This window comes from Callorhinchus milii, unplaced genomic scaffold (assembly GCF_018977255.1).
Source record: "Callorhinchus milii isolate IMCB2004 unplaced genomic scaffold, IMCB_Cmil_1.0 Scaffold2, whole genome shotgun sequence".
NCBI lineage: Eukaryota > Metazoa > Chordata > Chondrichthyes > Chimaeriformes > Callorhinchidae > Callorhinchus > Callorhinchus milii.
This window is the reverse complement of record NW_024704743.1, coordinates 78,440,707-78,456,794: the sequence shown is the minus strand read 5'-3', so window position 1 is coordinate 78,456,794 and position 16,088 is coordinate 78,440,707. Positions and strand designations below refer to the sequence as shown.

At 37.2% G+C, this 16,088-nt stretch overlaps 1 protein-coding gene across 2 annotated transcripts in view; it reads left to right on the top strand.

Annotated features, from left to right (window-relative positions):
* Window positions 1–15,363, top strand: part of dspa (desmoplakin a) — a 42,624-nt gene extending 27,261 nt beyond the window's left edge. The window contains exons 19-24 of one of the 2 annotated variants that reach the window (XM_007903423.2): window positions 274–436; window positions 2,080–2,163; window positions 2,644–2,751; window positions 4,551–4,649; window positions 4,928–6,742; window positions 11,167–15,363. In XM_007903423.2, coding sequence (XP_007901614.2) covers window positions 274–436; window positions 2,080–2,163; window positions 2,644–2,751; window positions 4,551–4,649; window positions 4,928–6,742; window positions 11,167–13,557 — 4,660 coding nt within the window. In that variant the 3' untranslated portion in view covers window positions 13,558–15,363. The remainder of the gene's footprint in view (window positions 1–273; window positions 437–2,079; window positions 2,164–2,643; window positions 2,752–4,550; window positions 4,650–4,927; window positions 6,743–11,166) is intronic. The other variant, XM_042346830.1, reaches the window with a different exon arrangement.
* Window positions 15,364–16,088: the final 725 nt, after the last annotated feature.

Sequence of the window (16,088 nt, the reverse complement as noted above, 5' to 3'; positions counted from 1 at the left end):
AAGAGTTTTGGTCTCGCCACTACCCAAATGACTGTACAAAACATAGTCAGAAAGCCAAAGTTATCGGCTAATAAAGCAGAGCCTGAGAGTATGGACCCAGATGACTGCGATATTATGGGGTTGCCCTCCATTAAGTGCAACAATCCAGTCGCATGATATTTAAAAGGAATCCAGGAGCTCTTACAAAGTCTAATTTATTTTATTAATTGTAATAATTATGGATTCAGAATTGGTTTGTTTATTACTTTTTTTTTATTCCCCTCCTTTATGCAGATATTTAGACTTGGATAAACATCACCGGCAGCTGAATGATTACAAACAATTATTTGATGGGCTTAACAGATGGATTGATGTAACCAAATGCAAACAGGATGCACTGCAAATCAATAAATTTGGGCATGCAGAAGCTATTATAGCTCAACTACAAGAGCAAAAGGTTTATTCAATTTGTGACCTTCCATGCGTTTGATTTTTCTGTATTTGCCAGATGCTAACCACTGCATATATGCTAATAGGCCCATTAGCACTCATTCCACTTGGAATTTTAAAAAAAATTCAGAAATAACATTTTTATGTAGGAGCTAAAATTCCGATATGTGATATGGAAATTGTTATCGTGTTGGTAAATGTGGTCACCGATGTCAGTCAGTATTAAAGAGTGGCTACAGGTGACACCTAGTCTCCACCAGAATGATTTAAAAAAAATATATGAAGCATCACAAAGATGAAGCTCTAGTGATGACCACATTGGCCATGCCAGCCCATGGGTCATATCATTAGAATGCCAGTCACAGGTAACATCTTAAATCAACAAGAAAGAGTCATATCAGCTGATATTTCAACGCTTCGAAACGAGTTAAAGGGCGCTATATAAATAATAATAATAATCCTTGCATTTGATATAGCGCTTTTCACGTCTTTTCGACGTCTCAAAGCGCTTCACAGAATAGACTATAAAGTGAATTGACCGTATATTTGTAGGCGAAACGCGGCAGCCAGTTGTGTACAGCAATGTCCCACAAACAGTCGTGGATTGAAAATGACCAATTTATTATTGTTTTTGTTTGCAAGTTGTTGTTGATATCCTGGGGACTGATATCTCCAATAGCCACTAATGAGACTTTGGACTGAAACATTGTGGTGGAGTTGGCTGGGGAGGGTCAGTCACAACTAGGGCCAGTCATTAGTTATTGAATGACCTCATTGACCACCTTTATGACCAATGTGATGATTCGTACATGATATGTAGCAATTTTCACCCTGTAATAGATGGTTAAGTCGGACACATTCTGGTGGAGACAATGGTATCACCTGTGGCCACTCTTTTAATACTGACTGACGTCGGTGACCACATTTACCAACAGTATAACAATTGCCATGTCTACATTTATTAACACATCACATATTGCAATTTTAGCTCCTACATAAAAATGTCATTTCTGAATTTAGCTTTTTAATCGTTAAAAAGGTTAACCGAAGTTCCATTATCTCCTCCTGCCCACCAGAGTAGCGGTGGCGCCTCCTCCCGCCCATTGCCGTTTCCACTGGACGGGAAGGGGACCAACTAGCGGTGGCTCCAAAGTGATTGACACCTTTGGAGCCGCTTGTGAATGGTTGAGCACTTCACCCATTCACAAACAGCTCCAGCTGTCAATCAATCGTGATTTGACTCCTCCTATTCCCTTGTTTCTTTCCCGTTCCTCCGCACCTTCACTGATTGACAGCCCAATTCCAGCCGCTTGTGAATGGCTGGAGTCTGCTGTCAATCAATCGCAATTTGACTCGTCCCATCTTCTGCCTGGAGCCCCTCGTGGCTGAATGGCATCGCCTGAGACACAGAACACACAAGCAACTGCAGTCAGCAGCGAGGAACAAGGCATTGTATCCAGATTAACCGGATTGTTGTACGAATTGACAAGTATATTTAAAACGGGTAAGAATACAAATGAATCGGGGCTGGGCGTTTGGTCCAATTCACCTGTTGTCTGAAGTTAACTTGAGCCTGGCTAAACTTTCTTCCACCGTATTAAAAACAAACTGGTATTATTGTGCTAATATCCTTTTTTTGTTACTGAATAGAACTTGCATTCAGAAATAAAGAACAAACGAGTCAATGTTGAAGAGTATCAAAGTGACGCGGACATGTGTGCAACATCTATAAAGGTAAAAGCTCAGTACAGTAGAACCCCATTGTAACGTAATTGGAGTCCATATAATCCCAACCAACAATAATAGAAGGGTGTGAGCACCAGTCAGCTCTTCTGCATTCGCTGTGCAGGTAACCAGAAAGCTGGCTGATTTCCCTTGTGACAGCCAGCTTCCTGAGCTAAAAATGGCCAACTTTTGAGTCATCAGTTAACCACCGCCAAACTCCCAAGTCTTGCATCATTGGGTGTAAAATACGTGTCCTCCAGGGAAATACGTGTACATGACGCCAATTGCAGGAACATAGCTCTGAAATAAGATCTCATCTGAGCCAATTTCTCACGGGCGGGCATGACATAAATGGGGTTCCCTGGAGAAGATGCATTGTACATTCCAATGTACCATTTTAAACTGCACATTTGCTGATGAATGCTTTAAAACCTCATTGTTTGTAAATGGAACTGTGAGACATATACATACATATTCTCATATTTACAGGATTATGAGCTTCAGTTAGCATCATTCAGTGCTGGTCTGGAGACGCTACTTAAAATTCCAATCAAGAGGCAAGTGGCACAGTCAGCTTCCACTAACATTCTTCGTGAGGTAATTCAAGTAGTTTTTTTCTTGTGCTTTTGCTTTGAGCTCAGTGTTCTGCAGTCTACTTTGTCTTAAATTAAATGACTGAATTATTAAAACATCAAACATCACAGTTCAACCAAGTATTACAGTCCAAGTTATGACTGAAGATGCTGGGGTGGGTATTCTGGAGGTATGAGATCATGTGAGCTGAAGGGCCTGCATTATCCAAATTAGTCTTGTGATCCTGTGATTTCCATACATTTCTTAAACCTATAAATGTTAGCCAGACTCAGTTGGTAGTATTCTCACTTTTGAGTCAGATATTATGGGTTTACGAACCATGTCAGAGCATTGAAATCAAATAGTCTACGCTGACTCTCCAATGCAGTCCTGGAGGTGTGCTGCATTGTTGGAGGTTCCATTCTCTGGATAAGACTTTAAATTGAGGTTCTGTCTGTCTGTTCAGAAGGATAATAAGAATCCCCTATTTGAAAAGAGAAGGAAGTTTCTTCTGATGTATTGGCCAATAATTCCCCATATGTTTGTAGGCCATTGCTGTGCACATATTGACTACTGTATTTGTCTACATAATATCACTACACTTTACAGTAAATTCTGATTGAGATGTCCACCTGATATGAAAAACGCTTTATTAAATGCAAGAATGATTATTATTACATTTGAAGTCCGCGGTAACATCTGTGTATCCTATCTCATAAATAATCCTTACATTTGATGTAGCACCTTTCACAACAGAATAATGTCTCAAAGCACTTCACAATATATAAAGTGACTGTGCGTTTTGTAGCCAAATACAGTACCTAATTTGCACCAGCAATGTTCAACAAACAGCCATGAAGTGAAGAACCAATTGTTTATTTGGGGATTGTTGGCTGGGACACCTGGAGAAACACCCTGTTCTTTCCAAATAATGCTGTAGGATCTTTAACATGGAAACTTAGCTTACCATCTCATCTAAAGTGCGGCACCTCTAACAATGCAGCACATCTCCAGCAATGCATTGGCATGTCAGCTTGGACTATAGGAGTTCGAAGACCTGACATGGCTCAAAGTGCTACCAACTGAGCAATACTGGCACTCTATAATTATAAGTCAGTGATGCAACTGAGGAAAATAAGCAAGATGCTTTTGATAGACCTCTGAACTAAAACTTTGCTTAATTGCATTTCTGTTTTTGGCCCATTTTCTTCTGCAGTTAAAGCTAGTAACGAGAAAAGTCCCGCAATGTTTGTTTTGTAAAATAATTCTAAATTATTTTTAAGACTTAAATGCAGCTGTTGCTTGTAGTTTTGTGTTATTGTCATGTTTTAAATTCTCCTTTCTCCTCTACTAACTAAATAATAAGTGAACAATCCTTGATGTAGTGCTTAAAGGAGGAAATCTCAGTTTCGTTTGGATACTTTCAAGCATGGTGATAGGTTTCCGCATGTGTCAAGACACCCACCTCAACAAATAAATTGCTGTCAAATACTGTGATTGTGTTGCCTCTGGACCTGGCACCCTAACAGTAGTAGTTCTACGAAGCTCTTCCTCTTAGAATTTATCAAACAGATTTCTAGCAGTGGCAAAAACCATCTACCCCTACAGGAAGTATATGGATAAGCCATCTATTGGATGTCTGCTAGTTGTAGTGTATGATATATGGTCTATGACTAGAACTAGCAATACGCCAGAAAATTTATTTTCTTTTTCCACCCAGTCACCTCTCTTAGTTAAGAAACGAATCCAAATGTTCATAAGTTTAAATGTATTTCTTTATTCACATTTTTAAGATGCAATTCATTGTTTCCCCCCCCCTACAGTCTGCAGATCTGCAGTCTCGATACATTGAACTTCTTACAAGATCAGGTGACTATTACAAGTGTCTCAGTGAGATGTTGAAGAACACGGAGGAAGTAAAGGTAAATTTAATTTTTACCCCTTTCCTGGAAACAACTTCTTTAAATCATCGTTGTCCTCTATATTACTGTAGTGGCAATTTGCAATTTTGAAGTAGGAAGTAATGATGTTCTGCTCTTTGTAATGCAGTGCTAATGTGTGCCCAGTAGGACAGCCTCTGAGCGTTTTGCTCTAGAATGTAACCCTGGTCGCAATCTGTAAATGAGTGTTGGATTTTAAAAATTGTAGGTGATACAAAGACAAATATTACAGGCCACTTCCATTAATTTTAATTATACAGATAAAAAACACAAAAATAGAACTTTTGGAAGAGGAACTTAAGCATGCCAAGGGTGAGAATGCTGATAGTAGCCAACAGAAGAAGTTTTTTGATCAACATTTAAGTCAGATTCAAGTTGAGATCACAGAACTGAGGAAAAAGGTTGTAATCCTGGAGGAGCAGAGGAGAAGTGCTGAAATGGAACGTGATAATGCGAAGCACAGCCTAGAGGTAAATATTAGTCAGATGAAAGAAATCAACGAGAAGATTACAAGACTGACATTTGAACTTGAAGAGGAAAGAAGGCTGAGAATATCGAGTGAGAAACTGAAAATTGAGCAAAAAGATGAGCATGACAGTGTTTTCCATATCAAACAAAAGGAGTTGGATGATGTCATTTGGCTCAAGGTGCAGATTGAAAAAACACTCAAGGAGAAAGAGCATGAGATACAGAGGCTTAGAAAACTGCTAGAGGAAGAGTCTAACACTAGGAGAGAGATTGAAAGTGAACTAGTTAAGATTAAGAACAAACATGGATTTGAAATGACTACGTTGAAATCACACTATGAAACACAGATCAAGATAAGTGAATCCACAATTGAGCAGCTCTCTATCGAAAAGGATGATACTTCAGGGCTAAAAATAAAGCTGGACAACATTTCAAGAGAGAAAAGTAATCTCCAAGAAGAAATAGAACGGTTGAAAATTTCCATCAAACAATCTGAATTGCATAGAACAAAGGCAGAAGAGAATATTGCACAGCAGAGAGCATCTGGTACTCATGAATCTAGGAAGAGATTGGAGTTGGAAAGAGAACACCAACAACTAATCAAAATTAGATCAGAAGAAATACTGAGGCATAAAGCTTTCCAGGAAGATACTTCTAAGTGTATTAGTGACAAAACAAGGGAACTCGAAAGAGTGAAAGTTTTATTAGAAGAGGAAATTTATAAACGGAAAAATCTAGAAAATGATAATGACAAACTGAAGCAACTGAACATGGAAAGTCAGAAGAAGACCACAGACTCATTTACCAGAATTCATACCGTAGAGGAAGAGTATAAGCGTATCAAAATGGATTATGAGAGAGCATCTAATGAGAAGAATAGGTCATTGCAAGAAATTGAACGACTCCAAAGCACTATAAGAGAAGCAAACCATTTTAAAGTGAAGATAGAAGAGGAGATTGCTCAACAAAAGAGATATGTACTTGAAGAGTCTTCAAAGAGAAAGAAGGCTGAAGAAGAGTTAGAATGCATTAGGAGAAGTTGTAAAGAATATACAATTACAATCAGTCAGCTCACACAGCAGATTGAACAGATTTCATTCACAAAGAAAAAACTTGAGGATGATCTGAAAGAGCAAAGGATATCTTTTGAACATCAGTTTAATGAGAAGAAGGTCAGTACAGAGGAGCTCAATAGGCTGTATGCTGAAATAGAGAAACTGCGTCACCAGTTAACTCAGGAACAAGACAATTTAAGACAGGCTCATCTGAGAAATGAACATTGTCAGAAAACTATTGAAGATAAGAGTAAGAGTCTGAATGAAAGCATAACCGAAATAGAAAGACTTCGTTCACTCGTGGAAAAACTCACAAAAGAACGACTGAGGTTAGAAGAAGAATGCAGAAATATAAGGATTTCTCTGGATGATTTTCAGAATAAACAAAATGAAAATGAAGGTGAAAAGGGGAAATTGATCTCTGAACTCAAGTACCAACTTGAACTGACTAGCAAGAGAACAGCTGACCTGCAAAAACTCATTAATGAGTTAAAGAATGAGAGGGAAAAATTGAAAGTGGAAGTTGAGATATTCCAAAAGCAAGCTCTAGAGGTATATACAAGTTTTACTGTTTTACACTGAAAATATTTTGTGTAAGATTTTTTTTATCCACAATCTTTGGTTGAGTAGAAAAAGTATAAAGTATAAATACTAATGCACTGCAGCACTCGACTATTTCAAAATTATGTTTAAGATATTTTAAGATTTCCAGAATTATGAAAATAAGTCACATCTGGATACTTTGATCAAAAAGAATTAGTGGAAATGCTATAAGGGTAACTGTCTTTCACATCAAACAAGCTGATCTAAACAATGAGGAATAAGTTCAATAAAGCATTCAATGCAAGTGTTACAACCCGAATATTTCATAGAGGTCTGCGACATGCTTAATTTACATGAAACATCTAACTATCTCATGAGTTCTAAAACCAATTTGTGGAAATAACACTGCTTCTTCATTTGCATCCTGCAGATATCATTTAAGGAGAGCTCATGCCATGCATAAGTGACACCCTTTAAGATGTTTTCTATATCTGTGATGTTGAGATATTGTGACTTCTGTCCCAGCCACTATAAAAATGTACTCCTGGATGCCATTATGCCTTACTCTATATTTGAGCATTAGGGAGGCATCTCATCTGATGAAGTCTAGTAAGCAATGAGGTGAAAAGGTGGAGTCGATGGTCCACTGGTCCCATTCCAGGTAGTAGGTCTCTTGAGAACCAGGAAAAGCTCTAAAAGACTGTCTGTAAGATCAGTATGTTTTAGATCTGCAACTCGTGGTATGGACAGGTGATAAACATTAATGTAGCATTGTATTGTTATACATGGGTCATTAAACCATACTGACAACATAAATACAGACCAAGGAATTAGCCTCAACCAAACTTGAACACCATCCAGAAGGTCCTCTTTGAAGCAAAGTCAGCATCATTTGTCTTGGCATTAATAATGCTTAGAATAATAACCTATTTAGCTTTAGCTGGTTGAACTCAAGCAATACCCCATCTCACACAATTTGGGGACTCTAAGCCTTGGCTGTACACGAGAGAGAGAGGAGAGAGAGAGAGAGGAGAATTGAGGAGTGTATAGAAATGTTAGGGAGGTGGGATTAGGAGGGGTGGAGGCTCATGTGGAGTGTATACACTGATATGGACCAGTTGGACCGAATGGCCTGTTTCATTGCAGTAGATTCTACTTTTGTGATTCTATTTACGCTGCCAATCTGGGTCCAGTATTTTCTGGAATTAGGTAAGCCTTCATTGTATCTAACTCTTGTGCTTTGCCACAGTAAATCCATGTCCATGGATTGATTAAAAGGCTCCAGCAATGACTTGTCTTATACTGAGATTATGGTTCAAACTGACAATGCCATTCAGTGTTTAGTTTTCAATGACCGACCTAGGTATTTCCAAAATTTCCTTTACATTTGAGATTTTTATCCAAAAGAAGCATTAAAACAATGTAAGATCTTTTGATAATTCATCAATTATAAATGCAAAAAATACTTGGGGAAATCTTCCTATTAGTGAAATGATAGTTTCTCCCATTAGGGAATGAAAACATTCTGATTCAAGACAAACAAATTATACCAAATGCTTTATGTAAAATGAATAGCATTTTTCAGGCCATTATATGAGGTCCTTTCATCTTCCTCTGCGTCCCCCTCTCCCCCCCCACACACACAGAGGATTAACTAAATGTTGGCATTGAATCCGATTGTGACATCCTTCTACCCAACAAGGAACTGTCTAACAATAATAATCCTTGTATTTGATATAGCAGTTTATCATGTCTTCAAGACGTCTCAAAGCGCTTCACAGAATATGCTATGAAGTGAATTGACTTTTGTGGGTGAAATGGATTGAAAAGATTTGTATTAGGTACCCTTTCTGTAACAATTGTTACAAACCAAACATTTGGAAATATCTGAATCAGTTACGTTTTGGTGATTAGGTTGAAGTCATTCTGGAAGGCCTAAAAATCTGACCCTCCATTTCCTAGCACATTCCTTTGCTCTTTGGTTTTGGCTACTGGTAAGAGTTGCCTTCAACTTCATGGAAACCATTGGGAAGAAAAACTCCATTGGTAATAACATCATTGTTATTGATTAAATGTTATTCAACTTGATGCGCAGCCATAACACGGGCCAAGTTTAAGATCGTTATGTGGAAATAATCTGGAAGGCTAAATTAAAACAAATGTAAATCACATATTTACCAAGGGATTTTCCTTGGACTTATTTGTTTTTAGGTTATTTCTGACTACAGTTCTTTGTTGAACTATGGATGATTTGTCATGCAAAAAAAAAACTAATACCTTAGCTAGAATTGATGTAGGACCAATGACTCTGTGTCACAGATCTTAAAAACAAATCTTAAAGGATATCACTTGTGATTCTCCCTATTGATATTCTGAGTTTATTCCAGTGATATGTGGCAATTGATTCCTATTAAATTAACAGATTATTCTATTCCTCAAGTAGGTAATCATATTTTCCATAGCCCTTTGTCTTAGTTTCAACCTAATCATACATTTTAAAAATAGCTTTAGCTATTGAATAACTGCTCCTTACTCTGAAAGGTTTGAGTTTATGCTAAGGTCACTGTACACTTGAGCTTGCTGAATTTTTAGACAAACCATTCAGGCGACTCAAAGGTACATAGATTTGATGTGGTCTAACTTGGATAACAGAAATTAAGTTAACTGTCTACGATGCTGCAAAACAGATCAAAGACTAAGTGCAGTTGATTGGAAGCTTTGAAGATACCCATGGTCTACGCCATTCAAGTTTCCTGAATCAGAAATATAATGGCAAAAAAATCCAAAGGATCATGGCATAGTTTGGAAAGTATTATTTTGTAACAACTAATGGCTCAAATGAGTATAACAATATTTTAGAATGAAGGCCTTTGAATTTGCCCTGAAATCTACACTCTTTGATAAAGTAAGTCATATCTAAACATAATAACTCATCCAGTTTATAATGAACTGCTTTTAATTGTCAGAAACCCTAAAATTGTGAGAAAGAAGTCTAAAAAATATTCATGAAAATCTAACATCTTATTATTTTTGTTCATAAATGTCATGCTATAAGGCATTTTAAGATCATTCTTGCTTAAAAGACAAATACAGAATTATACATTTTGAAGCCTGAATTCTTAAAGTCAAAAAGAAATAGAGGAATTAAAAATGTAAACTGTGTAGTAGAATGGGTTACTGGATATGTGGAAGTTGGGTTACATCATCTGAAGCCGTTTTTCATGTTAGAAAGAACAGTATAAGGTGAAGAATTCTAGAACTTGTAATGTATATGTAGTTCAGGTTAAATTACAGTAAGGCTGGCCGATTCTGAAGCTAAATTTTGATACCGGTTGACATTAAAATAAAACAAAGAAAAAAAGTTTAAGAAAATTATGAAAAAATCAAATGAGAAGCATTGTAAAATACAGATCTGAAAAGATGTTGTCAGAAATATCACAAGACAGTGGGCAGTGGGTTAGTTGAAGTGAAAAGCTTCAGATGTCTTTGAATAATAATAATTATTATAATTAGTATAAGATGTATTTACACATTCAAGTTATTTATTGGCTTTCACCTGATCTTTGAGAAACTGATTTCTAATATTCTAAATAATAGGATAAATTATATACAAATTAATAGGATTTTTTTGTTTTAGAACTGTTAATAGATTATGGTATACAATAGATATGGGAAATGGTTATGAAACCAAGAAGAAAATAATTGCTTCCAGTTTAAATATATAACAAAATAGTGTTCTAGTCATAAATAAAAGTTTCTGTTAACCAGAAGTTTGCCACACTGAATGTGAGGAACTATGCTCCAGAAGTAATTGTACTGGAGTAGAGTTCTGCATAATTACAAAGAATGTTCTGCATGGAAACAGGCCAAGCAGTCTGTTTCAGTGTTAATACTCCATATGAATCTTCACTTGTTCCTTAATCCTCCCATACACTTCTATTCCCCCTCTCCCTATGTGAAAGTCAGCTTCTTCTTGAATCCACACCATCTGATTCAACCACCATTTCAGGCAACGAGTTCCATAATCTATCTCACTACACTCTGCATGACGTGTTTTTTTCCTATATTCTTGTTTAGATCCCCTAGTTTCTATCCTATACTTGTATCCCTTGTTTATGAACTCCCCAAGCTCTGCAAATATATAATTTTAAACACCTTGGTAGTGTTGGTGTAATGTACTTCTGAAGAAGTTGATAATAATAGTATAATAATGGTTACCTGAAGAAGTTGATAATAATAATCCTTGCATTTGATGTAGCAGCTTATCATGTCTTCGAGTCTCAAAGCACTTCACAGAATATACTGTAAAGTGAATTGACTGTATATTTTGTGGGTGAAACATGATTTTAATGATTTCTAATACAATTTAGGATATCTTTTAATTATTTTAAGAGATTAAAACATTAAAAAAATGTGTTTATTTTGACATTTAGGCAACTAATAAGATAGAAATCACGCGGATTTCTCGAGAAGAAATCTTGCATGAAAAAGAATCTCTCCTACTGAAGATCAGACTTCTGGAGCAGGACAAATCCAGACTTCAACATTATGAAGATGAATTGAGTCGAATAAAAGCACTCCTGGAAACTGAATCCCGATCGAAGTTGCATATGCAAGATGAGATTCAACATGTCAAAACTGATCTAACCTATTGGAAGAGCCAAGCTGAAATGAAAGACCAGGCAATCAGACACCAAGAACTAGATAAAGGAAAGGCAACTAGTGAGCTTGATCGTTTGAAAGCTGAAATCACCAGATTGGAAGAAGAACTGAGGATGCTGGAGGAAAGGTGCAAGTGGAAACTAGCAACTGCTGATAGAGAAAAGCAATCTGAGTTGGAAGCTCTGCGCATCCAATTACAAATGGAAATTCAAAGACTCAGTGAGGTGCCCAAGAAGGAAATAAAATTACTAGGCATTAGAGACCATGTGTCATTGCATGAACTTGTGAATTCTGAAGTTATAGATGAAAAAACAGCTAGTGATATTGAAACTGGGAGAATAACAGCAGAGGAAGTTAGCCACAAGTACCAGGACTTACTCCAAGGTAAAAGTAGCATTGCAGGCATATTTGTAGAAGCCACAAGGGAGAAGCTTTCAGTCTATCAAGCTATGAGAAAGGGCTTGATTAGACGTGGCACTGCTCTTGAACTTTTGGAAGCTCAAGCAGCCACAGGCCATATGATTGACCCAGTCAAAAACCTAAAGTTGACGGTTGAACAGGCTGCTCAAAGCGGGCTTATAGGTCTAGAATTCAAAAATAAACTTCTCTCAGCTGAAAAGGCTGTTACTGGTTACAAAGATCCCGAAACAGGAAAACTCATCTCCTTGTTTCAGGCAATGAAGAAAGAATTAATTGAACCAACTCATGGCATTCGACTACTGGAAGCCCAAATAGCAACCGGGGGAATTATAGATCCCACCCAAAGCCACCGTTTGCCAGTTCACACTGCTTACAAACGCAATTACTTTGATGAAGAAATGAATCAAATTCTCATTGATCCAGGTGATGATACCAAGGGCTTCTTTGATCCCAACACAGAGGAAAATTTAACCTACCTTCAGCTGATGGAACGATGCGTTACTGATAAAGTTACCAACCTTTGTTTATTGCAACTGACCGAAAAGAAGAAAACGACGACATCTACATCAGCGGTCAGAAAACGTAGAATTGTCATTGTAGACCCTGATACAAACCGGGAAATGTCAGTACGTGAAGCATATCACAAAGACTTGATAGATTATGAAACTTTTGTGGAACTTTCTGAACAGGAGGCAGAGTGGGAAGAAATAACAATTTCAGGATCAGATGGGAGTGTAAAAACAGTGGTGGTTGATAGAAAAACTGGCATCCAATACGACATTGAAGATTATTTGAAGAAAGGTTTAATTGACAAAAAGAGTTTTGATGACTACCGCGCTGGAGTTATGTCACTTACGCAGTTTGCAGAATTGTTTAGTGACAAGACCAACGTTGATACACGGAATGTGAGTAAACTGCATCATTCAACAAACAGGAGTCCCAGTCCATCTCCACAATTTACAAAAACACTATTTGTTTCTTCTGATGAGTTCAGTCCCATTGCTGCAATATTTGATATTGAAACATTGGAAAAAATAACAATTTCTGAAGCTGTGCGTCGCAACATTGTTGATTCCATTACAGGGCAAAGATTGCTCGAAGCCCAGGCCTGCACAGGAGGGATCATAAATCCTGGCACTAACCAAAAATTACTTATCCAAGATTCTATAATTCAAGGTATCATTGATGAAGATATGGGAAAGCGTTTAAAACCAGCACAAAAAGCATTTGTTGGTTTTGAGGATGTTAAAAACAAAAAGAAGCTCTCTGCAGCAGAAGCAATTAAGGAGAATTGGCTGCCATATGAAGCTGGAAATCGCTTCCTTGAGTATCAGTTCATTACAGGTGGGCTGGTCCTGCCAAATGTTTCAGGGCGAATCCCTGTGGAAGAAGCAATAAGAAAAGGCTTGATCAGTGGCAAAACAGCTCAGAAGCTTCAAGACTTCAACAGCTATTCAAAAAATCTGACCTGCCCCAAAACAAAGTTGAAGATTTCATACAAAGAAGCAATGGATCGTTCTATGGTTGAGGAGAAAACTGGCTTAAGGATGTTAGAGGCATCATCTTTCTCTTCTAAAGGAATCAACAGTCCTTACAATTTGAGTTCATCTGGACCAAATTCTCGTTCAGGCTCCCGTTCAGGTTCACGTGGGGGATCAAGACGAGGAAGTTTTGATGCTACCTCGTCTACCCTGACTACTAGTACTTCGACAACTTTTGTTAGCAATATTTCTGTAAACTAACCATTCTCTATGAAAACCTAAACAAGTAACAAAATACAGTAAAACTTGCATAAGTCTTATCTGTATAAATCATACAATCACCCATTCAATTTCTTTTTAAATTCACTTATTCCTATGCACTCGTTATATTAATCACTGCATAACTCCCACACTTGCCACTACCACACTTACTGACTGGTGGGTCAAAACTTTGCCCGCTTGCCTAAAACAGAACACCACACATTCGCACCCCAATGCTCTCCATGCCCTCCTCCCAGGGATGTAACATCAACATCATCGCGTACAGGAGCAGGGAGAGGAAAGAGCATTACCTGATCACAGGTAAGCGAGGGGAACCCGACACGACATGCGCACTTACCGGCCTTGAAGTAGCTCCATGCGAAACAATTACGGGAACCTAAGTCCCGACCCGTCACCTAATGCGCGCTTACTGGCTGCAATGCCTTCAGCTGATGGAATGATACACATCGAACAAGGATGGAAGACAAGGTTTTGACCAGTCATCGTGGCATCAGGCAATGCAGATACCCCACCTAAACACAAATTAAGTTTATATTCTATCAAAACAGTTCTGTTGGTTTGGCAAACCTGTTTGGTTGTGTCATTCATTGTACAGTACATGTTTTCCGCAATGTGGTACAGTATCTTTGCATGGAAAGAATGGGCTACCATTGCTTTAATATGCAAGAGTTAAACATTGTTCGGAATCCTTGCCTTAATGTCCCCAGTCAGTACAGTACTTATGTATGTGTTATGTGTAAGTTATAACAAATCTGACTTATACCTAACTTTACATAAGTCATATATATGATATATGACTTCTCCAAGTTTGCCATAACTCATACTTCGCATAAGTCATAATACATGTTATAGTTCCAATACAACTTATGTGAGTTTTACTGTACAATGGTTGTTTTTAAAATTCATGAAAAGCCCAAATTGTTCTCTTCATTATATTCACTTGTCTTTGCAAATGTTTTAAATGTATTTTATTATACACTGGTGCCCTGTTAAGATCATTATCTATTTGCTTAAATGTAGTTCATCTAGAGCAAGATTTTAACATTGATCTCTCTGATATCCATTATAATAATGAAAATGAATAAGTTGTGCAAAGGTTCTTTCTACCTCAAAATATTAGAATTCAACAATTAGCTAAACACTAAATCCTATTACAGTTTCAATTCAATAAAAGACATCTGGTCTGAATTAATAGCTATGGTACTTTTTTGATTTGGATAGTTCTTTTCAAAGAGCTGGCACAGAAACGATAGGCCGAATGGCCTCCTTCTGTGCTGTATAATTCTTATGATTTTTTTAAAAAATCATGCCATTGTGAAATTCATATAATTTTAGCAGCAATGAATTTGTGGCATGAAAAGGAGGAAGCAAGCAGCTGTAGACAAAATACAACACTTCAAAAATCATTGAGTTGAATAGGAATTGATTGTACAGATTGATACCTTACATTGCAGTGAACATAGTTTCTGTTACTAGAAACAAATTGATCTTAAATGGGCTCCACTGTATAGATGAGCTTTTTGGTGGTTTGAAATTGCAAGTTTTTTGGGGGAGGGTAGAAAAAAATCATACTAAGTGTAATGCAATTTATAGTTTAGCATATGATTATTCACATATATAGCCATCAGAGCAATATGTAATGAACTTTGAATTTAAGAGCAGTAGTTTATGTAGTATTGAAAGGGGGTTTTGAACATCGATTTTGTATCAGTCTATAAGCATGCTGAATTTTAAGATGGTGCATTCTTGCTTCTCTTTATTAATAAAGTTGTCATTTCAAAATTGTTTGCGTCTGCTGAATTATATTTGTATTTTCACATGTTGAAATTTCAGAATAGTTTCATGCACTCTGAACCAGGCTGATGCAGGCTAGATGCAATATTTGAGAAACGTCAAGCAATATTGCACAAGCAATATTTTATATTTTATTTCCAGAAACATTACGAAATTTACACAGCACCTTTTTCACGTTGGAAGGACGTCTCAAAGCGCTCAACACAGCTGCCAGGGCTGGGGGTGGGAGCCGAGGGAGGTGGGATGTACGTTTGTTTTACATTTCTCAGTTCGATCACTCAAAAGTACCCAGGTATTATCGTTTGTTCAATTTCATCACTCGAAAGTATCCAACAACAACAAAATGACATTTGTAAAGCACCTTTCATGTCGGGAGGAAGTCCCAAGGTACTGGTATCCAGATATTATGGACGTCCAATTCGATCTCTTCCCTTCAATTCTTTCTTCGGATTCTCTTGACCTTTCACCTATTGTCTTTTGCAAGATGGTTCCTTTGCAAAAAAAAGTACAGCACAGCTCTTTCACCAGCTGCAGACCATTTTTTTCATGAGAACATGACTGATAAGGACTGAAAACAGTTTGTTCTTTATAAACAGTCTTGTTTCTTCTGCAAAGCTAGTCACAACCAGCTCCCATCATATGAGATTGATCATATATCTCAAATATATAAACATCGCAAGTATAATTTGAGATATTATTTAACACATTAATTACAG